Below are 18733 nucleotides of genomic sequence, written 5' to 3' on the forward strand. Positions count from 1 at the left end.
GGCCCAGGAGTGTGCAGGCCAAGGCGTGTGCAGACTCCGCAGTGTGCAGAGACAGGATTGTGCAGGCCCAAGATTGTACAGGCCTTGGGCTGTGCAGCCCAGCAGTGTTCAGGCCCAGGAGTGTGCAAAATCAGAATTATACAGGCCCAGGTGTGTTCAGGCTAAACATTGTGCATGTCTTGGAGTGTGCAGGCCTATGAGTGTGCAATCCAGGTGTGTGCGGGCCCAACAGTGTGCAAGCCTAGGCCAGAGAAGGCCCATGCAGGGAAGGCCCAGGAGTGTACAGATCCAGGAGTGTGCAGGCCCAGGAGTGTGCATGCCCAGGAGTGTCCAGATGAGGGGTTTGAGGCCGTGGTGGGATGTACTTCACGGGCATAAATAGCGTAAAGAGCATAAAACTACATGGTAGTGATGGTCGGACAGCATGGGAATGCACTTAATGTTCCTGAAATGCACAATTTAAAAGGGAAAAAAATCTGTATTTTATTAAAGGAAGTGGAAAATGGAAAAATATAGGATGCCATAAATGATGTAAAACAAATAAACTAAACTAAAGAAAAACAAAACAAAAGCAAATTCAGGGGTAGGGAAGTCAACTTCGGGTAGGGGAGGGGATTTATGGTGGGATTTTGGAGAAGGTGTAGGAGGGTGCAGAGGGGGCAGAGCCCTAGGGGGTGATGATGCCTGAAATGGTTCTCCACTGCCCAGCGGCCCAGGTGCAGGTGCAGGAACTGCAGGCTTCTCAGGAGCAGCAAGATCAGCAGGAGCGGCAGGCTCTTCAGGAGTGGCAAGATCAGCAGGAGCGGCAGGCTCTTCAGGAGCGGCGGGCTCTTCAGGAATGGCAGGCTCTTCAGGAGCTGCAGGCTCTTCAGGAGCGGCTAGATGAGCAGGAATGGCAGGCTCTTCAGGAGCTGCAGGCTCTTCAGGAATGGCAGGCTCTTCAGGAGCTGCAGGCTCCTCAGGAGCGGCTAGATCAGCAGGAATGGCGGGCTCTTCAGGAGCGGCTAGATCAGCAGGAATGGCGGGCTCTTCAGGAGCAGCTAGATCAGCAGGAATGGCGGGCTCTTCAGGAGCAGCTAGATCAGCAGGAGCGTCAGGCTCTTCAGGAGCTGCAGGCTCTTCAGGAGTGGCAAGATCAGCAGGAGCGGCAGGCTCTTCAGGAGCTGCAGGCTCTTCAGGAGCGGCTAGATCAGCAGGAACAGCAGGTTCTTCAGGAGTGGCTAGATCAGCAGGAATGGCGGGCTCTTCAGGAGCGGCTAGATCAGCAGGAACGGCAGGCGCTTCAGGAGCGGCGGGCTCTTCAGGAGCGGCGGGCTCTTCAGGAATGGCAGGCTCTTCAGGAGCTGCAGGCTCCTCAGGAGCGGCTAGATCAGCAGGAATGGCGGGCTCTTCAGGAGCAGCTAGATCAGCAGGAGCGTCAGGCTCTTCAGGATCGGTGGGCTCTTCAGGAGCGGCAGGCTCTTCAGGAGCCGTGGGCTCTTCAGGAGCGGCGGGCTCTTCAGGAGCGGCTAGATCAGGAGGAGAGGCAGGCTCTTCAGGAGCTGCAGGTTGTTCAAGAGCGGCAAGATCAGCAGGAGCGGCAGGCTCTTCAGGAGCGGCTAGATGAGCAGGAGCAGCAGGCTCTTCAGGAGCTGCAGGCAAGATCCTGGGGAGAGACCTGGGCGATGTCTGGGCAGGAGGCTGTGGTGGTGGGGAGCCCTTCATACCCAGACTCTTCCGGAGCCTGTGCTGGCCTTCCACAGTGTGGCACACCAGCCCCTCACTTGGGGAGCTGGCATGAGTGTCCTGGTTCCCCGGATCCTGCGGTGTCTGGCTCTGCAATGACAGTGACCGGCAGCCGGCCCGGCCCGCAGGTCTCAGAGCCCTGCCTGGCCAGGACCACTCCTGCTTCTGCCCCACTCGACCGTCTGCTGCCTGATCAGACTGGGACCTTGGTCATCTCAGTCACCCGGGAGGCAAGAGACACACCCTAGGGCGTGGGCGCCACCTCGGGCAGCAGGGCCCTGCCCCGGTTCTCCACATCCCAGCCAGCCCGCTTGGACCCAGGTTGGTGACGTGATCGGCCCCCCAGGCCTCTGACCCTTCCTCAGCCTGCTCTTGCTTGAGGCAGGACCCCCCCAACATGACTGCCCCACCGCCACCAGTCAGGAAGGGGCTGTGGGGCCACCCGGGTGGGGTCTGAGTGGTGGCCCGGCCTGGGCGGGCCTGCCCTGGGCCTCCCTGTGTTACCTTTCGGTCCCTCTGGCCAAAAGGCCAGAGGCGCCTGGGGTGAGACCCGACCCACTGTCGGCACTGTTGGCAAAGGCCGTTGCTGCGGGCTTTCCGGGGGCCGCGACCTCGGGATCTTGGGATGCAACAAAACATGTCTGAGCTGAGCTGAGTTCACCAGCCAAGTCAGTTGAGAAGTGTCCTTCTCTACACAGCGGGTGCCTGGTGACCTGGGTCCCAAGTTCTGTTGGGCTCTGTTGCCAGGGAAGTGAGGTCACTTCCTGGGGTCCCCTTCCCCAAGCTTCCTCCTTACACAAAGCTCCCCAAGGGCCTTTTTGGGCTGTTGATGGCTCACTTCCCACCCCATGCCATGTCCACCCAGTGACACCAACTCGGCCCCTCCTATAGCCCTGGGGAGGCCTGGATGCAGCCAGGGTCACAGCTCTGATGACCCAGCTGGCTTCAGACCCGGCTCCCCCGCCAGCAGTGCTGTCACCCTGGACAAGCCACCTGCTTCTCAGGGTCTCCCCAATCCCCCATCGGCGCAGTGGGGATCATCTGGACCCGGCTTCCTAGGAGAGCCATCATGTCTCTAGAACCACAAACACCTACTGCACCTGTCACCTCTGTGGGCTGGCATCACAGGGAGCTCATGCACAGACTCAGCAAAGGAAGGGCCCCACAGAGGGCTGGTGTGCAGGCCCAGGTGTGTGCAGGCACACGTAGGAGCAGGCCCAGTAGTGTGCAGGCCCAAGAGTGTGCAGGGGTAGGAGAGGGCCGGCCGAATGGGGGCAGGACAAGGAGAGGGAAGGTGCAGGAGTGTGCAGGCCCAGGAGTGTGCAGACGAGGGATTGTGTGGGCCCAGGAGAAGTCAGGCCCAGGAGTGTGCAGGGCCAGAAGTGGGCAGGCCCAAGAGTATGCAGGGCCAGTAGTGTTCAGACCCAGGAGTGTGCAGGACCAGGAGATTTCAGGCCCAGGAGTATGTAGTCACAGGAGGGAGCAGGTACAGGAGTTGCAGGCCCAGGAGTGTACAGGCCCAATTCGTGAAGGCCCAGGTTTGCGCAGGTCCAGGAGTGTGCAGGCCCAGGTGTGTGCAACCCAGGAGTGTGCAGACACGGGAGGGATCAGGCAGAAGAATGTACTGGCCCAGGAGTGTACAGGCCCAGGTGTGTGCAGGCTGTGGGCTGTGCAGGCCCAGGAGTGTGCAGGCCCAGGATTGTTTAGGCCCAGGAGTGTGCAGAGAGAAGAGTGTGCAAGCCCAGGTGGGTGCAGACCCAGGAGTGTGCAGGCCTAGGAGAGCGCAGGCCCTGGAGTGTGCAGGCCAGGAGTGTGCAGGTCGAGGAGAGGGCCGGCCGAATTGGGGGCAGCCCCAAGAGAGGGAAGGCCCAGTAGTGTGCAGACAGAGAGGAGTGTGCAGGCCCAGGGGGGTGCAGGCTCAGGCCAGGACAGGCCCAGGAGTGTACAGGCCTGGGAGAGTGTCGGCACAGCAGTGTGCAGGTAAAGGAGGGAACAGGTGCAGGAATGTACAGGCCCTGGAGTGTGTAGGCCCAGGATTGTGCAGGCACAAGTGGGAGCAGGACCAGTAGTGTGCAGGCCCAAGAGTGTTCAGGTCCAGGAGAGGGCCGGCAGAATTGGGGGCAGGCCATTTAGGAGGAAGGCCCAGGAGTGTGCAGGCCAAGGAGTGTGCACACGAGGGATTGTGCGGGCCCAGGAGAAGATAGGCCCAACAGTGTGCAGGGCCAGAAGTGTTCAGGCCCAGGAGTGTGCAGACAGAGGAGTGTGCAGCCCAAGGAGGGTGCAGGCCCAGACCAGGGCAGGTCCAGGAGTGTACAGGCCCAGTTGTGTGCAGGTCCAGGAGTGTACATGCCCGGGCGTGTGCAGTCCCAGGTGTGTGCAGGCCCAGAGAGGGCAGGCCCCGGTGTGTGCAGGCCCAGGAGTTGCAGGCCCAGGTGTGTGCAGACACCGCAGTGTGCAGAGACAGGAGTGTGTAGGCCCAGGATTGTACAGGCCAAGGGCTGTGCAGGCCAAGCCATTTGGAGCCCCAGGAATGTGCCGGCACAGATGGGAACAAGCCTAGGAGTGAATAGGCATATGTGGGAGAAGACCCAGGAGCGTACAAGCCAAGGTTGATGCAGGCCCAGCTGTGCGTAGGTCCAGGATTCTGTAGGCCCAGGTGTCTGCTGTCCCAGGAGTATGCGGGCCCAGTAGAGGGCAGGCCCTGGAGTGTGTAGGCCCATGATTGTGCAGGCACAAGTGGGAGCAGGACCAGTAGTATGCAGGCCCAAGAGTGTGCAGGTCCAGGAGAGGGCCGGGCGAATTGGGGGCAGGCCCATTAGGGGGAAGGCCCAGGAGTGTGCAGGCCAAGGAGTGTGCACACGAGGGATTGTGCGGGCCCAGGAGAAGGCAGGCCCAGGAGTGTGCAGGGCCAGAAGTGTGCAGGCCCAAGAGTGTGCAGGGCCAGTAGTGTTCAAGCCCAGGAGTGTGCAGGACTAGGAGATTTCAGACCCAGGAGTATGTAGTCACAGGAGGGAGCAGGTACAGGAGTTGCAGGCCCAGGAGTGTACAGGCCCAATTCGTGAAGGCCCAGGTTTGTGCACGTCCAGGAGTGTGCAGGCCCAGGTGTGTGCTGTCCCAGGATTGTGCAGGCCCAGGAGAGGGCAGGCCATGGATTGTGCAGTCCGAGGAGTGTGCAGGCCCAGGAGTGTGCAGACACCAGCTTGTGCAGAGACAAGGGTGTGCAGGCCCAGGATTGTACAGGATCAGGGCTGTGCAGGCCAAGCCGTGTGCAGCCCCAGGATTGTGCCGGCACAGATCGGAACATGCCGAGGAGTGTACAGGCATTGGTGGGATCAGGCCCAGGAGTGTACAAGCCCAGGTTCATGCAGGCCCAGGTGTGGGCAGGTCCAGGAGTGTTTAGGCCCAGGTGAGTGTAGTCCTAGGAGGGTGCAGGCCCAGAAGAGCACCGGCCCTGGAGTGTGCAGGCCCAGGGATATGTAGGTGCAGGAGGGAGCAGGCCCAGGAGTTTTTAGGCCAAGGAGTGTGTAGGGACAGATGCGAGCAGGCCCTGGAGTGTGCAGCCCCAGGAGTGTGCAGGTTCATGAGAGGGTCGGCCGAGGTGTGGGCTGGCCTGGGATAGGGCAGGGCCAGGGGTGTGTAGGCCCAAGACTGTGCTTGCCTAGGAATATGCAGTCACAGGAGGGAGAAGGCCCAACAGTGTGCAGGCCAAGTAGAGTGCAGGCCCAGGCCTGTGCAGTCCCAGGTGTGTGCAGGCCCAGGAGAGGGCAGGCCCCGGTGTGTGCAGGCCCAGGAGTGTGCAGACACAGGAGGGATCAGTCACTGGATTGTGCAGGTCCAGGGGTATACAGGCCCAGTTGTGTGCAGGCCCAACATTGTGTAGGTCCAGGAGTGTACAGGCACAGGAGTGGGCAGACAGAGGAGTGTGCAGGAAAAGGAATATGCAGGCCCAGACCAGGGCAGGCCCAGGTGTGTACAGGCCCATGTGTGTGCAGGCCCCGGATTTGCAGGCCCAGGCGTGGGCAGGCCCAGCATTTTGCAGGCCCAGGAGTGTGCAGGCCCAGGAGTGTGCAGACAGAGGAGTGCGCAGGACAAGGAGGGTGCAGGCCCAGGAGTGTGCAGGCCCTGGAGAGGACAATCCCTGGAATGTGCAGGCCCAGGACTGTGCAGACCAAGCAGTGTGCACCCCCAGGAGTGTGCAGGCACATGTGGGAGCAGCCCCAGTAGTGTGCAGACCCAGGAGTGTGCAGGCAAAGGAGGGTGCAGGCAAAGGAGGGTGCAGGCCCAGTCCAGGGCAGGTCCAGGAGTGTTCAGGCCCAGGAGTGTGCAGACACCGGAGTGTGCAGAGACAGGAGTGTGCAGGCCCAGGGCTGTGCAGACCCAGCAGTGTGCAGGCCCAGGAGTGTGCAGTCCCTGTAGTGTGCAGAACCAGGGGACGTCAGGCCCCAGAGTGTGCAGGCCCAAGAAAGGGCAGGTCCAAGGGTGTTCAGGCGCAGGAATGGGGAGTCCCAGGACCGTGCCCACCAAGCAGAGGGCAGGCCCAGGCGTGTGCATGCCCAGGAGTGTGCAGGCACAGGAGGCAGCAGACCGAGGAGTGTGCAGACCCAGGTGTGTGCAGGCACAAGTGGGAGCAGTCCCAGTAGTGTGCAGGCCCAGAGTGTGCAGGTGCAGGATAGGGCCGGCCGAATTGGGGGCAGGCCCAGGAATTGGAAGGCGCAGGAGTGTGCAGGGCCAGAAGTGTGCTGTCCCAAGAGTGTGCAGTGCCAATAGTGTTCAGGCCCAGGAGTGTTCAGGACCAGGAGTTTGTAGGCCGAGGAGTATGTAGTCACAGGAGGGAGCAGGTACAGGAGTGTGGAAGCCCAGGAGTGTACAGGCCAATGTTCGTGCAGGCCCAGGTGTGCACAGGTCCAGGAGAGTGCATGCCCTGGTGTGTGCAGTCCCAGGAGTCTGCAGGCCCTGGGTGGTGCAGGCCCAGGAGTGTGTAGGTACAGGAGGGAGGAGGCCCAGGAGTTTGCAGGCAAGGAGTGTGTAAGGATAGATGCGTACAGGCCCTGGAGTGTGCAGGCCCTTGAGTGTGCACACGAGGGATTGTGCGAGCCCAGGAGAGGGCAGGCCCAGCAGTGTGCAGGCCCAGGAGTGTGCAGACACAGGAGGGATCAGTCACAGGAGTGTGCAGGTCCAGGAGTATACAGGCCCAGGTGTGTTTAGGCCCAACATTGTGCAGGTCCAGGAGTGTGCAGGCCCAGGAGTGTGCAGACAGAGGAGTGTGCAGGCCAAGGAGGGTGCAGGCCCGGGCCAGGGCAGGCCCAGGAGGGTACAGACCCTGGAGTGTTCAGGCCCAGGAGTATGCATGCCCAGGGCTGTGAGGCCCAGCAGTGTTCAGGCCCTGGATTGTACAGAATCAGGACTATACAGGCCCAGGTGTGTTAATGCCCAAGATTGTGCAGGTCCTGTTGTGTGCAGGCCCATGAGTGTGCAGTTCGAGCAGTGTGCAGGCCCAGTAGTGTGCAAGCCTAGGCCAGTGAAGGCCCAGGCCAGGGAAGTCCCAGGAGTGTACAGGTCCAGGAGTGTGCAGTCCCCGGTGTGCACAGGTCCAGGAGCGTGCAGGCCCAGTAGTGTGCAGTCACAATACGGAACAGGCCAAGGAGTGTGCAGGCCCAGGTGTGTGCAGGCTCTGGGATGTGCAGACCCAGTAGTGTGCAGGCCCAGCAGGGTGCTGTCCCAGGTGTGTGCAGACCCATTATTGTGTAAGCCCAGGAGTGTGCAGGCCCAGGAGTGTGCAGGCGCACAAGTGTGCAGTCCCAGAAGTGTGATGGCACAGGAGGGAGCAGGCCCAGAAGTGTGCAGATCCAGGACTGTGCAGGCCTAGGATAGGTCAGGCCCAGGAGTGTGCAGGTCCAGGAGAGTGCTGGCCGAATTGGGGGCAGGCCCAGCAGAGGGAAGGCGCAGGGGTGTCCAGGCCCAGGTGTGTGCAGACGAGGGATTGTGTGGGCCCAGGAGAAGGCAGGCCCAGGAGTGTGCAGGGCCAGAAGTGTGCAGGCCCAAGAGTATGCAAGGCCAGTAGTGTTCAGGCCCAGGAGTGTGCAGGACCAGGAGATTTCAGGCCCAGGAGTATGTAGTCACAGGAGGGAGCAGGTACAGGGTTGTGCAGGTACAGGAGTGTGCAGGCCCAGGAGTGTGCACACAAGGGATTGTGCGGGCCCAGGACAGGGCAGGCCCAGCCGTGTGCAGGCCCAGGAGGGTACAGACACTGGAGTGTGCAGGCCCAGGAGTGTGCAGGCCCAGGGCTGTGAGGCCCAGCAGTGTTCAGGCCCTGGATTGTAGAGAATCAGGAGTGTGCAGGCCCAGGAGTGTGCAGGCCCACGTAGGAGCAGGCCCAGTAGTGTGCAGGCCCAAGGGTGTGCAGGGGTAGGAGAGGGCCGGCCGAATTGGGGGCAGGCCCAGGAGAGGGAAGGCGCAGGAGTGTGCAGGCCCAGGAGTGTGCTGACGAGGGATTGTGTGGTCCCAGGAGAAGGCAGGCCCTGGAGTGTGCAGGGCCAGAAGTGTGCAGGCCCAAGAGTGTGCAGGGCCAGTAGTGTTCAGGCCCAGGAGTGTGCAGGACCAGGAGATTTCAGGCCCAGGAGTATGTAATCACAGTAGGGAGCAGGTACAGGGTTGTGCAGGTACAGGAGTGTGCAGGCCCAGGAGTGTGCACAGAAGGGATTGTGCGGGCCCAGGACAGGGCAGGCCCAGCCGTGTGCAGGCCCAGGAGGGTACAGACACTGGAGTGTGCAGGCCCAGGAGTGTGCAGGCCCAGGGCTGTGAGGCCCAGCAGTGTTCAGGCTCTGGATTGTAGAGAATCAGGAGTGTGCAGGCCCAGGAGTGTGCAGGCCCACGTAAGAGTAGGCCCAGTAGTGTGCAGACCCAAGGGTGTGCAGGGGTAGGAGAGGGCCGGCCGAATTGGGGGCAGGCCCAAGAGAGGGAAGGCGCAGGAGTGTGCAGGCCCAGGAGTGTGCTGACGAGGGATTGTGTGGGCCCAGGAGAAGGCAGGCCCAGGAGTGTGCAGGGCCAGAAGTGTGCAGGCCCAAGAGTGTGCAGGGCCAGTAGTGTTCAGACCCAGGAGTGTGCAGGACCAGGAGATTTCAGACCCAGGAGTATGTAGTCACAGGAGGGAACAGGTACAGGAGTTGCAGGCCCAGGAGTGTACAGGCCCAATTCGTGAAGACCCAGGTTTGTGCACGTCCAGGAGTGTGCAGGCCCAGGTGTGTGCTGTCCCAGGATTGTGCAGGCCCAGGAGAGGGCAGGCCATGGATTGTGCAGTCCGAGGAGTGTGCAGGCCCAGGAGTGTGCAGACACCAGCTTGTGCAGAGACAAGGGTGTGCAGGCCCAGGATTGTACAGGATCAGGGCTGTGCAGGCCAAGCCGTGTGCAGCCCCAGGATTGTGCCGGCACAGATCGGAACATGCCGAGGAGTGTACAGGCATTGGTGGGATCAGGCCCAGGAGTGTACAAGCCCAGGTTCATGCAGGCCCAGGTGTGGGCAGGTCCAGGAGTGTTTAGGCCCAGGTGAGTGTAGTCCTAGGAGGGTGCAGGCCCAGAAGAGCACCGGCCCTGGAGTGTGCAGGCCCAGGGATATGTAGGTGCAGGAGGGAGCAGGCCCAGGAGTTTTTAGGCCAAGGAGTGTGTAGGGACAGATGCGAGCAGGCCCTGGAGTGTGCAGCCCCAGGAGTGTGCAGGTTCATGAGAGGGTCGGCCGAGGTGTGGGCTGGCCTGGGATAGGGCAGGGCCAGGGGTGTGTAGGCCCAAGACTGTGCTTGCCTAGGAATATGCAGTCACAGGAGGGAGAAGGCCCAACAGTGTGCAGGCCAAGTAGAGTGCAGGCCCAGGCCTGTGCAGGCCCAGGTGTGTGCAGGCCCAGGAGAGGGCAGGCCCCGGTGTTTGCAGGCCCAGGAGTTGCAGACCCAGGTGTGTGCAGACACTGGCGTGTGCACAGACAGGAGTGTGTAGGCCCAGGATTGTACAGGCCAAGGGCTGTGCAGGCCAAGCCATGTGCAGCCCCAGGAATGTGCTGGCACAGATGGGAACAAGCCTAGGAGTGTACAGGCATATGTGGGAGAAGGCCTGGGAGTGTACAAGCCAAGGTTCATGCAGTCACAGGTGTGCGTAGGTCCAGGATTGTGTAGGCCCTGGATTGTACAGAATCAGAAGTATACAGGCCCAGGTGTGTTAATGCCGAAGATTGTGCAGGTCCTGTTGTGTGCAGTCCCATGAAAGTGCAGTTCGAGCAGTGTGCAGGCCCAGTAGTGTGCAAGCCTAGGCCAGTGAAGGCATAGGCCAGGGAAGGCCCAGGAGTGTACAGGTCCAGGAGTGTGCAGGCCCAGGAGAATGCAGTCACAGGAGTGAGCAGGTACAGGAGTGTGCAGGCCCAGGAGTGTACAGGCCCAGGTTCGTGCAGGCCCCGGTGTGCGCAGGTCCAGGAGCGTGCAGGCCCAGTAGTGCGCAGTCACAATATGGAACAGGCCAAGGAGTGTGCAGACCCAGGAGTGTGCAGGCCCAGGAGTGTGCAGGCGCACAAGTGTGCAGTCCCAGAAGTGTGATGGCACAGGAGGGAGCAGGCCCAGAAGTGTGCAGATCCAGGACTGTGCAGGCCTAGGATAGGTCAGGCCCAGGAGTGTGCAGGTCCAGGAGAGTGCCGGCCGAATTGGGGGCAGGCCCAAGAGAGGGAAGGCCCAGTAGTGTGCAGACAGAGGAGTGTGCAGGCCCAGGGGGGTTCAGGCTCAGGCCAGGGCCAGCCCAGGGGTGTACAGGCCCAGGAGTTTGCAGGCCCAGGAGTATGCAGTCACAGGAGTGAGCAGATACAGGAGTGTACAGGCCAACGTTCGTGCAGGCCCAGGTGTGCGCAGGTCCAGGGGCGTGCAGGCCCAGAAGTGTGCAGATTCAATACGGAACCGGCCCGGGAGTGTACAGGCCCAGGTTCCTGCAGGCCCCGGTGTGCGTAGGTCCAGGAGTGCGCAGGTCCAAGAGTGTGCAGGCCCAGTTGTGTGCAGGCCCAGGAATGTGCAGGCCCTGTCGACCCTAGAGGGCAGGATGCTGTGACCAGAGGAGGCGCTCTCTAGGACTGAGGGCGGAGGCCGGGAGAGCAGGCGGATGGAGAGTCGGTGGTGAGGGCTGGAAAGGGGCAGAGCTGCACCAACCAGGTGTGCGGACCTGAGGGCGTGAGGCTGGGCGGCCTGCCGAGGGTGTTCCTGCAGCAGTGCTGGCCCTGGGTGAGGATGTGGTGGGACCAGGGCTGAGCCAGCGGGGCAGAAGGAGGAGGAGCGGGGAGGAGGGCGCCAGAGGGTGCACAGTGGACCGGTCACTGGGCATCTGCAGGTTTGGAGGCGCTCTGCTGTGTGGGGCTCCAGGCCTCCCTGGGTCTGGGGACGTGGGTGTGATGTGACTCGGAAGGAGGCCGGGTGCGCTTCGGACAGCGCCCGCCATCTCTCCCACCCAGGCCCAGTGCTCATGGTCGTGTTGCAGCCTCAGTTTTCCGTCCACTGTCCCAGCAACCCCTTGGTGGTATTCTGAGCAGAGGCAGAGGGTGAGAGTCCTGACTTGGCTTTCCTTCCCTGTGTTTCCAAGTCCACACTCATTCCGCAAGTCGCACGACAGGCCAAGAAATCGGGAGACGCGGTGTCGGGGTAAAGAATAGTGAGTTTATTTGGAAAGGCAGCTGACCGAGAAGATGGCAGGCTAATGTCCTGGAGAGCCACCTTCTCCGAGTGAGACTTCAGGCTCCTTTTACACTCGAAAGGAGAGGGGTTGTGGGTGGTTGGTGCAAAGTCCTTGGTGCAGGAATTCTTTGTTTTTGCAGTTGTGGGTCAGCTCATGGGGCCCCTGTAAAACCTCTAACAAAACAAATGTTACTTTCTGTTCTGCAGCTTGTTGTGTGTATAGGAGAGGAAAAGAGCTCTTATCCTGAAGGCTGAGAGCCTTGAGAACAGGCTCTGCTGTCAATTTCAGGCTGAAGGCAACATTGTTTTACAAAAGGGGCAGAGCTGGTAAGACAGCCTGGAAAACAGCAGAGGGTTAAAGGAAAAAGAACAGATCTAATAGGCAGTCAGATTTGGTCTTTTCTATTACAACTGCTGCCCCAGCAGGGCTGGCCTCAGGGAGGAAGGGTGCCCCTCCGGCCCCCGAGAGCCGCCTGCAGAGGGTGGGGAAGGCAGGGAGGGGTTCTGCCCTGCTGGGGAGGTAAACTAGACATGGCTGATACATGGACAGTGAGTGCAAAGTTAGAAAGCCTCTGGGTTTTCCCTCTTTAGGGAGGGAGAGGGAGGCTCAGCATAGGTCCTTGAGCTTCCGCGAGAAAAGTGGCTCTCAGCCCAGGTCGGCTGCGGGCGCCTCTGGGGTTGTCACACCTGAGGGGCCCTCTGTGGACGGGTCCTGTGTTCTTGGCACTGACGTGGATTTTCCTCCTCCTCTTCCCCAAGGGGCGGTAGAGGCTCCGGGAGCAGCTTCCAGCCGATCACGGCCATCCTGCTGCCCTCATGCACGCTGGCCCTGCACGCCCGGCAGCTGGACGTCAGGCTGCAGCTGGACTACGTCTCCGCCTCGCAGGTAAGAGGAGCCCCGCTGCTTCCCTGGGGGCCGGCAAGGGGGTCCCTCGGGAGGGGTTTCGGTTGGGGGCTCCTGGCTAGACGCCGCAGCCGTGTGAGTGGCACCGTTGGGGTGAAGGAGGCTGGTGCCAGGGACAGGGCAGGCCCAGGAGTGTGCAGGCCCAGGAGTGTGCATGCCCAGGAGTGTGCAGGCATAGGAGGGAGCAGGCCCAGTAGTGTGCAGGCCAAGTAGAGTGCAGGCCCTGAAGTTTGCAGGCCCAGCTGTGTGCAGACAGAGGAGTGTGCAGGCCAAGGAGGGTGCAGGCCCAGGGGTGTACAGGCCCAGGAGTGTGCAGGCCCAGGCGTGTGCAGACTCCGGAGTGTGCAGAGACAGGAGTGTGCAGGCCCAGAATTGTACAGGCCTAGGGCTGTGCAGGCCCAGCAGTGTTCAGGCCCAGGAGTGTGCAAAATCAGGAGTACACAGGCCCAGGTGTGTTCAGGCTCAAGATTGTGCATGTCCTGGAGTGTTCAGGCCCATGAGTGTGCAGTCCAGGAGTGTGCAGGCCCAGTAGTGTGCAAGCCAGGGCCAGAGAAGGCCCATGCCAGGGAAGGCCCAGGAGTGTACAGATCCAGGAGTGTGCAGGCCCAGGAGTGTGCATGCCCAGGAGTGTCCAGATGAGGGGTTTGAGGCCGTGGTGGGATGTACTTCACGGGCATAAATAGCGTAAAGAGCATAAAACTACATGGTAGTGATGGTCGGACAGCATGGGAATGCACTTAATGTTCCTGAAATGCACAATTTAAAAGGGAAAAAAATCTGTATTTTATTAAAGGAAGTTAAAAATGGAAAAATATAGGATGCCATAAATGATGTAAAACAAATAAACTAAACTAAAGAAAAACAAAACAAAAGCAAATTCAGGGGTAGGGAAGTCAACTTCGGGTAGGGGAGGGGATTTATGGTGGGATTTTGGAGAAGGTGTAGGAGGGTGCAGAGGGGGCAGAGCCCTAGGGGGTGATGATGCCTGAAATGGTTCTCCACTGCCCAGCGGCCCAGGTGCAGGTGCAGGAACTGCAGGCTTCTCAGGAGCAGCAAGATCAGCAGGAGCGGCAGGCTCTTCAGGAGTGGCAAGATCAGCAGGAGCGGCAGGCTCTTCAGGAGCGGCGGGCTCTTCAGGAATGGCAGGCTCTTCAGGAGCTGCAGGCTCTTCAGGAGCGGCTAGATGAGCAGGAATGGCAGGCTCTTCAGGAGCTGCAGGCTCTTCAGGAATGGCAGGCTCTTCAGGAGCTGCAGGCTCCTCAGGAGCGGCTAGATCAGCAGGAATGGCGGGCTCTTCAGGAGCGGCTAGATCAGCAGGAATGGCGGGCTCTTCAGGAGCAGCTAGATCAGCAGGAATGGCGGGCTCTTCAGGAGCAGCTAGATCAGCAGGAGCGTCAGGCTCTTCAGGATCGGTGGGCTCTTCAGGAGCGGCAGGCTCTTCAGGAGTGGCAAGATCAGCAGGAGCGGCAGGCTCTTCAGGAGCTGCAGGCTCTTCAGGAGCGGCTAGATCAGCAGGAACAGCAGGTTCTTCAGGAGTGGCTAGATCAGCAGGAATGGCGGGCTCTTCAGGAGCGGCTAGATCAGCAGGAACGGCAGGCGCTTCAGGAGCGGCGGGCTCTTCAGGAGCGGCGGGCTCTTCAGGAATGGCAGGCTCTTCAGGAGCTGCAGGCTCCTCAGGAGCGGCTAGATCAGCAGGAATGGCGGGCTCTTCAGGAGCAGCTAGATCAGCAGGAGCGTCAGGCTCTTCAGGATCGGTGGGCTCTTCAGGAGCGGCAGGCTCTTCAGGAGCCGTGGGCTCTTCAGGAGCGGCGGGCTCTTCAGGAGCGGCTAGATCAGGAGGAGAGGCTTGCTCTTCAGGAGCTGCAGGTTGTTCAAGAGCGGCAAGATCAGCAGGAGCGGCAGGCTCTTCAGGAGCGGCTAGATGAGCAGGAGCAGCAGGCTCTTCAGGAGCTGCAGGCAAGATCCTGGGGAGAGACCTGGGCGATGTCTGGGCAGGAGGCTGTGGTGGTGGGGAGCCCTTCATACCCAGACTCTTCCGGAGCCTGTGCTGGCCTTCCACAGTGTGGCACACCAGCCCCTCACTTGGGGAGCTGGCATGAGTGTCCTGGTTCCCCGGATCCTGCGGTGTCTGGCTCTGCAATGACAGTGACCGGCAGCCGGCCCGGCCCGCAGGTCTCAGAGCCCTGCCTGGCCAGGACCACTCCTGCTTCTGCCCCACTCGACCGTCTGCTGCCTGATCAGACTGGGACCTTGGTCATCTCAGTCACCCGGGAGGCAAGAGACACACCCTAGGGCGTGGGCGCCACCTCGGGCAGCAGGGCCCTGCCCCGGTTCTCCACATCCCAGCCAGCCCGCTTGGACCCAGGTTGGTGACGTGATCGGCCCCCCAGGCCTCTGACCCTTCCTCAGCCTGCTCTTGCTTGAGGCAGGACCCCCCCAACATGACTGCCCCACCGCCACCAGTCAGGAAGGGGCTGTGGGGCCACCCGGGTGGGGTCTGAGTGGTGGCCCGGCCTGGGCGGGCCTGCCCTGGGCCTCCCTGTGTTACCTTTCGGTCCCTCTGGCCAAAAGGCCAGAGGCGCCTGGGGTGAGACCCGACCCACTGTCGGCACTGTTGGCAAAGGCCGTTGCTGCGGGCTTTCCGGGGGCCGCGACCTCGGGATCTTGGGATGCAACAAAACATGTCTGAGCTGAGCTGAGTTCACCAGCCAAGTCAGTTGAGAAGTGTCCTTCTCTACACAGCGGGTGCCTGGTGACCTGGGTCCCAAGTTCTGTTGGGCTCTGTTGCCAGGGAAGTGAGGTCACTTCCTGGGGTCCCCTTCCCCAAGCTTCCTCCTTACACAAAGCTCCCCAAGGGCCTTTTTGGGCTGTTGATGGCTCACTTCCCACCCCATGCCATGTCCACCCAGTGACACCAACTCGGCCCCTCCTATAGCCCTGGGGAGGCCTGGATGCAGCCAGGGTCACAGCTCTGATGACCCAGCTGGCTTCAGACCCGGCTCCCCCGCCAGCAGTGCTGTCACCCTGGACAAGCCACCTGCTTCTCAGGGTCTCCCCAATCCCCCATCGGCGCAGTGGGGATCATCTGGACCCGGCTTCCTAGGAGAGCCATCATGTCTCTAGAACCACAAACACCTACTGCACCTGTCACCTCTGTGGGCTGGCATCACAGGGAGCTCATGCACAGACTCAGCAAAGGAAGGGCCCCACAGAGGGCTGGTGTGCAGGCCCAGGTGTGTGCAGGCACACGTAGGAGCAGGCCCAGTAGTGTGCAGGCCCAAGAGTGTGCAGGGGTAGGAGAGGGCCGGCCGAATGGGGGCAGGACAAGGAGAGGGAAGGTGCAGGAGTGTGCAGGCCCAGGAGTGTGCAGACGAGGGATTGTGTGGGCCCAGGAGAAGTCAGGCCCAGGAGTGTGCAGGGCCAGAAGTGGGCAGGCCCAAGAGTATGCAGGGCCAGTAGTGTTCAGACCCAGGAGTGTGCAGGACCAGGAGATTTCAGGCCCAGGAGTATGTAGTCACAGGAGGGAGCAGGTACAGGAGTTGCAGGCCCAGGAGTGTACAGGCCCAATTCGTGAAGGCCCAGGTTTGCGCAGGTCCAGGAGTGTGCAGGCCCAGGTGTGTGCAACCCAGGAGTGTGCAGACACGGGAGGGATCAGGCAGAAGAATGTACTGGCCCAGGAGTGTACAGGCCCAGGTGTGTGCAGGCTGTGGGCTGTGCAGGCCCAGGAGTGTGCAGGCCCAGGATTGTTTAGGCCCAGGAGTGTGCAGAGAGAAGAGTGTGCAAGCCCAGGTGGGTGCAGACCCAGGAGTGTGCAGGCCTAGGAGAGCGCAGGCCCTGGAGTGTGCAGGCCAGGAGTGTGCAGGTCGAGGAGAGGGCCGGCCGAATTGGGGGCAGCCCCAAGAGAGGGAAGGCCCAGTAGTGTGCAGACAGAGAGGAGTGTGCAGGCCCAGGGGGGTGCAGGCTCAGGCCAGGACAGGCCCAGGAGTGTACAGGCCTGGGAGAGTGTCGGCACAGCAGTGTGCAGGTAAAGGAGGGAACAGGTGCAGGAATGTACAGGCCCTGGAGTGTGTAGGCCCAGGATTGTGCAGGCACAAGTGGGAGCAGGACCAGTAGTGTGCAGGCCCAAGAGTGTTCAGGTCCAGGAGAGGGCCGGCAGAATTGGGGGCAGGCCATTTAGGAGGAAGGCCCAGGAGTGTGCAGGCCAAGGAGTGTGCACACGAGGGATTGTGCGGGCCCAGGAGAAGATAGGCCCAACAGTGTGCAGGGCCAGAAGTGTTCAGGCCCAGGAGTGTGCAGACAGAGGAGTGTGCAGCCCAAGGAGGGTGCAGGCCCAGACCAGGGCAGGTCCAGGAGTGTACAGGCCCAGTTGTGTGCAGGTCCAGGAGTGTACATGCCCGGGCGTGTGCAGTCCCAGGTGTGTGCAGGCCCAGAGAGGGCAGGCCCCGGTGTGTGCAGGCCCAGGAGTTGCAGGCCCAGGTGTGTGCAGACACCGCAGTGTGCAGAGACAGGAGTGTGTAGGCCCAGGATTGTACAGGCCAAGGGCTGTGCAGGCCAAGCCATTTGGAGCCCCAGGAATGTGCCGGCACAGATGGGAACAAGCCTAGGAGTGAATAGGCATATGTGGGAGAAGACCCAGGAGCGTACAAGCCAAGGTTGATGCAGGCCCAGCTGTGCGTAGGTCCAGGATTCTGTAGGCCCAGGTGTCTGCTGTCCCAGGAGTATGCGGGCCCAGTAGAGGGCAGGCCCTGGAGTGTGTAGGCCCATGATTGTGCAGGCACAAGTGGGAGCAGGACCAGTAGTATGCAGGCCCAAGAGTGTGCAGGTCCAGGAGAGGGCCGGGCGAATTGGGGGCAGGCCCATTAGGGGGAAGGCCCAGGAGTGTGCAGGCCAAGGAGTGTGCACACGAGGGATTGTGCGGGCCCAGGAGAAGGCAGGCCCAGGAGTGTGCAGGGCCAGAAGTGTGCAGGCCCAAGAGTGTGCAGGGCCAGTAGTGTTCAAGCCCAGGAGTGTACAGGACTAGGAGATTTCAGACCCAGGAGTATGTAGTCACAGGAGGGAGCAGGTACAGGAGTTGCAGGCCCAGGAGTGTACAGGCCCAATTCGTGAAGGCCCAGGTTTGTGCACGTCCAGGAGTGTGCAGGCCCAGGTGTGTGCTGTCCCAGGATTGTGCAGGCCCAGGAGAGGGCAGGCCATGGATTGTGCAGTCCGAGGAGTGTGCAGGCCCAGGAGTGTGCAGACACCAGCTTGTGCAGAGACAAGGGTGTGCAGGCCCAGGATTGTACAGGATCAGGGCTGTGCAGGCCAAGCCGTGTGCAGCCCCAGGATTGTGCCGGCACAGATCGGAACATGCCGAGGAGTGTACAGGCATTGGTGGGATCAGGCCCAGGAGTGTACAAGCCCAGGTTCATGCAGGCCCAGGTGTGGGCAGGTCCAGGAGTGTTTAGGCCCAGGTGAGTGTAGTCCTAGGAGGGTGCAGGCCCAGAAGAGCACCGGCCCTGGAGTGTGCAGGCCCAGGGATATGTAGGTGCAGGAGGGAGCAGGCCCAGGAGTTTTTAGGCCAAGGAGTGTGTAGGGACAGATGCGAGCAGGCCCTGGAGTGTGCAGCCCCAGGAGTGTGCAGGTTCATGAGAGGGTCGGCCGAGGTGTGGGCTGGCCTGGGATAGGGCAGGGCCAGGGGTGTGTAGGCCCAAGACTGTGCTTGCCTAGGAATATGCAGTCACAGGAGGGAGAAGGCCCAACAGTGTGCAGGCCAAGTAGAGTGCAGGCCCAGGCCTGTGCAGTCCCAGGTGTGTGCAGGCCCAGGAGAGGGCAGGCCCCGGTGTGTGCAGGCCCAGGAGTGTGCAGACACAGGAGGGATCAGTCACTGGATTGTGCAGGTCCAGGGGTATACAGGCCCAGTTGTGTGCAGGCCCAACATTGTGTAGGTCCAGGAGTGTACAGGCACAGGAGTGGGCAGACAGAGGAGTGTGCAGGAAAAGGAATATGCAGGCCCAGACCAGGGCAGGCCCAGGTGTGTACAGGCCCATGTGTGTGCAGGCCCCGGATTTGCAGGCCCAGGCGTGGGCAGGCCCAGCATTTTGCAGGCCCAGGAGTGTGCAGGCCCAGGAGTGTGCAGACAGAGGAGTGCGCAGGACAAGGAGGGTGCAGGCCCAGGAGTGTGCAGGCCCTGGAGAGGACAATCCCTGGAATGTGCAGGCCCAGGACTGTGCAGACCAAGCAGTGTGCACCCCCAGGAGTGTGCAGGCACATGTGGGAGCAGCCCCAGTAGTGTGCAGACCCAGGAGTGTGCAGGCCGTGGAGTGTGCAGGCAAAGGAGGGTGCAGGCCCAGTCCAGGGCAGGTCCAGGAGTGTTCAGGCCCAGGAGTGTGCAGACACCGGAGTGTGCAGAGACAGGAGTGTGCAGGCCCAGGGCTGT

At 61.3% G+C, this 18733-nt stretch overlaps 3 protein-coding genes across 3 annotated transcripts in view; 1 reads left to right on the top strand and 2 right to left on the bottom strand.

The window, feature by feature from the left end:
* Positions 1-18733, bottom strand: part of LOC116277736 (ankyrin repeat domain-containing protein 26-like) — a 533747-nt gene that overhangs the window by 260860 nt on the left and 254154 nt on the right.
* LOC140690089 (uncharacterized) overlaps positions 1-18733 on the bottom strand; it is a 380224-nt gene that overhangs the window by 207794 nt on the left and 153697 nt on the right. The gene's annotated exons all lie outside the window — the stretch shown is intronic.
* Positions 442-11741, top strand: LOC140690078 (uncharacterized). Its single transcript, XM_072951598.1, has 2 exons — positions 442-2046; positions 11622-11741. The coding sequence occupies exon 1, from the start codon at positions 678-680 to the stop codon at positions 1971-1973; it is 1296 nt and encodes a 431-aa protein (XP_072807699.1). The 5' UTR covers positions 442-677; the 3' UTR covers positions 1974-2046; positions 11622-11741.

This window comes from Vicugna pacos, chromosome 28 (assembly GCF_048564905.1).
Source record: "Vicugna pacos chromosome 28, VicPac4, whole genome shotgun sequence".
Classification (NCBI taxonomy): Eukaryota; Metazoa; Chordata; class Mammalia; order Artiodactyla; family Camelidae; genus Vicugna; species Vicugna pacos.

What these genes read in the sequence shown, in the direction of transcription:
- LOC140690078 (XM_072951598.1), top strand. Translation starts at nt 678, where the DNA reads ATGATGCCTGAAATGGTTCTCCACTGCCCAGCGGCCCAGGTGCAGGTG.